The sequence below is a fragment of the Dama dama genome, chromosome 2 (assembly GCF_033118175.1).
Source record: "Dama dama isolate Ldn47 chromosome 2, ASM3311817v1, whole genome shotgun sequence".
NCBI lineage: Eukaryota > Metazoa > Chordata > Mammalia > Artiodactyla > Cervidae > Dama > Dama dama.
In genome coordinates this window covers 1,803,123-1,806,276 of record NC_083682.1, presented here as the reverse complement: position 1 = coordinate 1,806,276, position 3,154 = coordinate 1,803,123, and the positions used below count along the sequence as shown (strand labels likewise).

Here is a 3,154-nt window from a genome sequence, read left to right as displayed (position 1 = left end):
CGGTCCAAGAAGGGAGGACGCTTTGAGGGGAATATGGAAAGCGGAGGAAGCTTAGAGAGCGGGGCGGGAGGAGACGGGCAGAGGGGAAAGGCAGGCGGACTGCCACCGGGGTCCGAAGCGGACTGAGCAAATCTCCAGGCCCTTCGCCTCAAAGATGCGCAAGGCTGGGGGCAGACAGTGTACGTGGCAGGCAACTGGGGGAACGCCCCCCAGGAGCCAGACCTTCGCACCCCCCCAACCCCACTCCAGCGCGCGAGTCTCCGCCACTTCTTAAGCACCGCCTTGGCGGGAGGACGCAGTGGCCCTCTCGCAGGCCCCGCCGAATGAAGATGGGCGCCCGGCCAGGAGCAGGTGCTCGTGGGAATGCGCGCCCACCAGGGTCGCCGGGAGGGGCGGGGCGGGGCCGCGCGGGCGCCAAGCTTTGTTAGAGACGCTCCAGGAGCCACGCGTCTGGCGTACACGCTTCCTCCCAGGGGCCGGGCGTGGGGCCGCGCCCGCCGCGATTGGCCGAACGGGCGGCCCGCCATTGGCTGAGGCCCCTCCACGCCCCTCAGCCTCAAGGGGCGGAGCGTGGGTGCCGGCTGCCCGGCGCGTGCTGCCCCCGGGGGTCTCACGCGCCTCCGGAACGGCTGCACCGTGGCGGTAGACACACCCTACCCCCAAAGGCGGACGGGGCGGGGGTCGTACCCAGGACCTGTGAACAGCAGCTTCGGGGGCCGGGGGCGGTGCTGCGCACGCGGGACCCGCGGACTGCATCTCGGGGGCGCACTGGGCCCCTGCTGGAAACAGGGACCCACTGGGGGCCTGCGGGCTGTGCCCGGGGGACTGGGTGCGGTCTTCTGAGGCTCACGGATCGGTCTTTGCAGACTGTGCGCCAGGGGTTGGGCGAAGCGTGGCGCGAGGGGGAGGCAAGGGAAGGAGGGCGTGAGAAAGGAGGCGGCGGCGGGGAGGAGGGTTATCTATATATTTAAAAACGCGCCGCCTGCGCCGCTCAGGGAAGACCTGGCGAGCGTCTGACAGCACGCGCGAGTCACGAGCCCCCCACGCTCCTCGGCGAGCACTGGCCGCCCTCTCTCTCGGTCTCCTGCTCCTCGCTGTCCCCGGACCCCGGACGACCTGGGGCCGCGTACCCTGGGGAGTCTTGGCAGAGAAGTGCCCGATCGTCGTTGAGACTTGACCGGCGTTCCTCCGCCCTCGGTTCCTCGCCCTCCACCTTCTTGCGGCGCGTAGAGACTCGGGGGAGGCGCGGGGCGAGTGGATGCAGACGCGATGGACAACCGCGCGCTGCCCCGGCCCGCGCCCCCGGCGCCTGGTGTCCCGGGCTGCTGCGCCGCTCGGCGGCGACCGGAGTCCCCAGAGCTGCTGCGCTGCAGCCGCCGGCGGCGGCCCGGCGCGGTGGATCCCGGCAGTGGAGCGGCGGCCGTGGCGCGGCGCAATGAGCGCGAGCGCAACCGCGTGAAGCTGGTGAACTTGGGGTTCCAGGCCCTGCGGCAGCACGTGCCGCACGGCGGTGCCAGCAAGAAGTTGAGCAAGGTGGAAACGCTGCGCTCCGCGGTGGAGTACATCCGCGCTTTGCAGCGCCTGCTGGCGGAGCACGATGCTGTGCGGGCCGCGTTGGCCGGGGGGCTGCTGGCCCCGGCCGCGCGCCACCCCCTGCCCCGCGCGCCATCGGGGACCCCCGCCACCGCCGCCTCGCCGTCTTGCGCCTCGTCGTCCCCGGGTCGTGGACACAGCTCGGAACCCGGGTCCCCGCGTTCCGCCTACTCGTCGGACGACAGCGGCTGTGAGGGCGCCCTGAGCCCCGCGGAGCGCGAGCTGCTCGACTTCTCCAGCTGGTTAGGGGGCTACTGAGCGCCCGGCCCCGCAAGGTAGGCTCCGGGAGGCGGGAAAGAGGGAGGGTCGGAGGTTGGGCGGCTGGGCGCGGTGGAGACAACGGCCTCGCTCCTCGCGCCCCCGAGAACCCGCGAGGCCCCGACCGACGGCCAGGATTTCGCTCACTCTTTATCACCCCCCCCCCCCTCGACTTTTTCAAGCCTGTGCAAGACCAGCGTTTGTTTGTCCGGGATTGCAAAACTTCCCCCTCGCTGCTCCGCCGCCGTAGGGGGAGCGGGGAGACGGAGGGCTGGGGCGGGTGAGGCCCCGAGTGTTTGCGGATCTCGGGGCAGACTAGGGCGCTGGGAGGCGGAGAGACTTTGCATTGCAAATTGCGCGCCCGGCCCGGTGGCAGAAATGAGTCGGCGGGGGCGCGGAGCCCTGACTCACCCCTCCGAGCGCTCGCCCCGCCCGGCGCCCGGGCCGGGCCACACACCGAAGCCGAGGCTCCCACGGAGACCTGGGCTCCAAAACCCACCCAGAGAACGAAACTGCCGACTCCGCTTGTGGGGGTGGGGGAGGGCCGGGCTGCGCGGGGTCTCAGGGCCGGCTCCCGCACTAACGCGCGTGCCTGTCTCCCCTTCCCTCCCAGCGGCGGGAAGCGCGCTCACCCCTGCGGAGCCAGCCGGTTGGAAAGGCACCCGCCTCCGTGTTCCTCGTTCCGCGGGCCAAGCCACCACCGAACCGGGGATCCAGCCGACGCTCCCCGGCCATCCAGCCTGACCCAGGGCTAGTGTGGAAGTGGGTCCAACCTGACCTCCTCCTCCCGCTGGCAGTTTCCTCGGAACCCAGCCACCCTGTCCTTAGAGACCTTCCACTGGACTGGGGCTGCGGAGCCGACATTTGGAGGTTTGAAGGGGAAAGGGCTTTATGACCTCGCAGATTATGTTTTTTTATGAACGCATGGACTTGAACTGCTCAGGGACACTGGCGGTATGAAGGCTTATTTTTGTACAAAGAACCCTTAGATTTAGAACACAATAAAGATTGTTTATTCCCTCTAGTCCCTCTTCCTGGAAGTTTGGAACCTGGCTGAAATCTCCCGTGCCACAGCCCTTGGGCAGAGTCCCTGGTGGGCGTCCCCTTGCAGTTCTGCCAGATGGGGAGAGACCAGCGTCTGAACACCTGTTTTAGGGAAGGTGGATCTATAAGCAAACCAGTGCTGTGTATCAGTGTGGTGGGGGTACCCACTCCATGCCCCTAAGGTCCCCCATGACCCCAGGCGGGGCTGGGGCTCCCGTCGGGTGTCGGGACGCTGGAGGGTGGTCCAGGCAGGGCTGCC

At 68.9% G+C, this 3,154-nt stretch overlaps 1 protein-coding gene across 1 annotated transcript; it reads left to right on the top strand.

Annotated features, from left to right (window-relative positions):
* Nucleotides 1–577: 577 nt before the first annotated feature.
* ASCL2 (achaete-scute family bHLH transcription factor 2) lies at nt 578–2,866 on the top strand. The gene is made up of 2 exons (XM_061156348.1): nt 578–1,868; nt 2,465–2,866. Exon 1 carries the CDS (start codon nt 1,270–1,272, stop codon nt 1,849–1,851), a length of 582 nt encoding a protein of 193 aa, XP_061012331.1. The 5' UTR covers nt 578–1,269; the 3' UTR covers nt 1,852–1,868; nt 2,465–2,866.
* Nucleotides 2,867–3,154: the final 288 nt, after the last annotated feature.

Excerpts from the sequence above, each read along its gene's own strand:
- ASCL2 (XM_061156348.1), top strand. The coding sequence starts at position 1,270 with ATGGACAACCGCGCGCTGCCCCGGCCCGCGCCCCCGGCGCCTGGTGTC.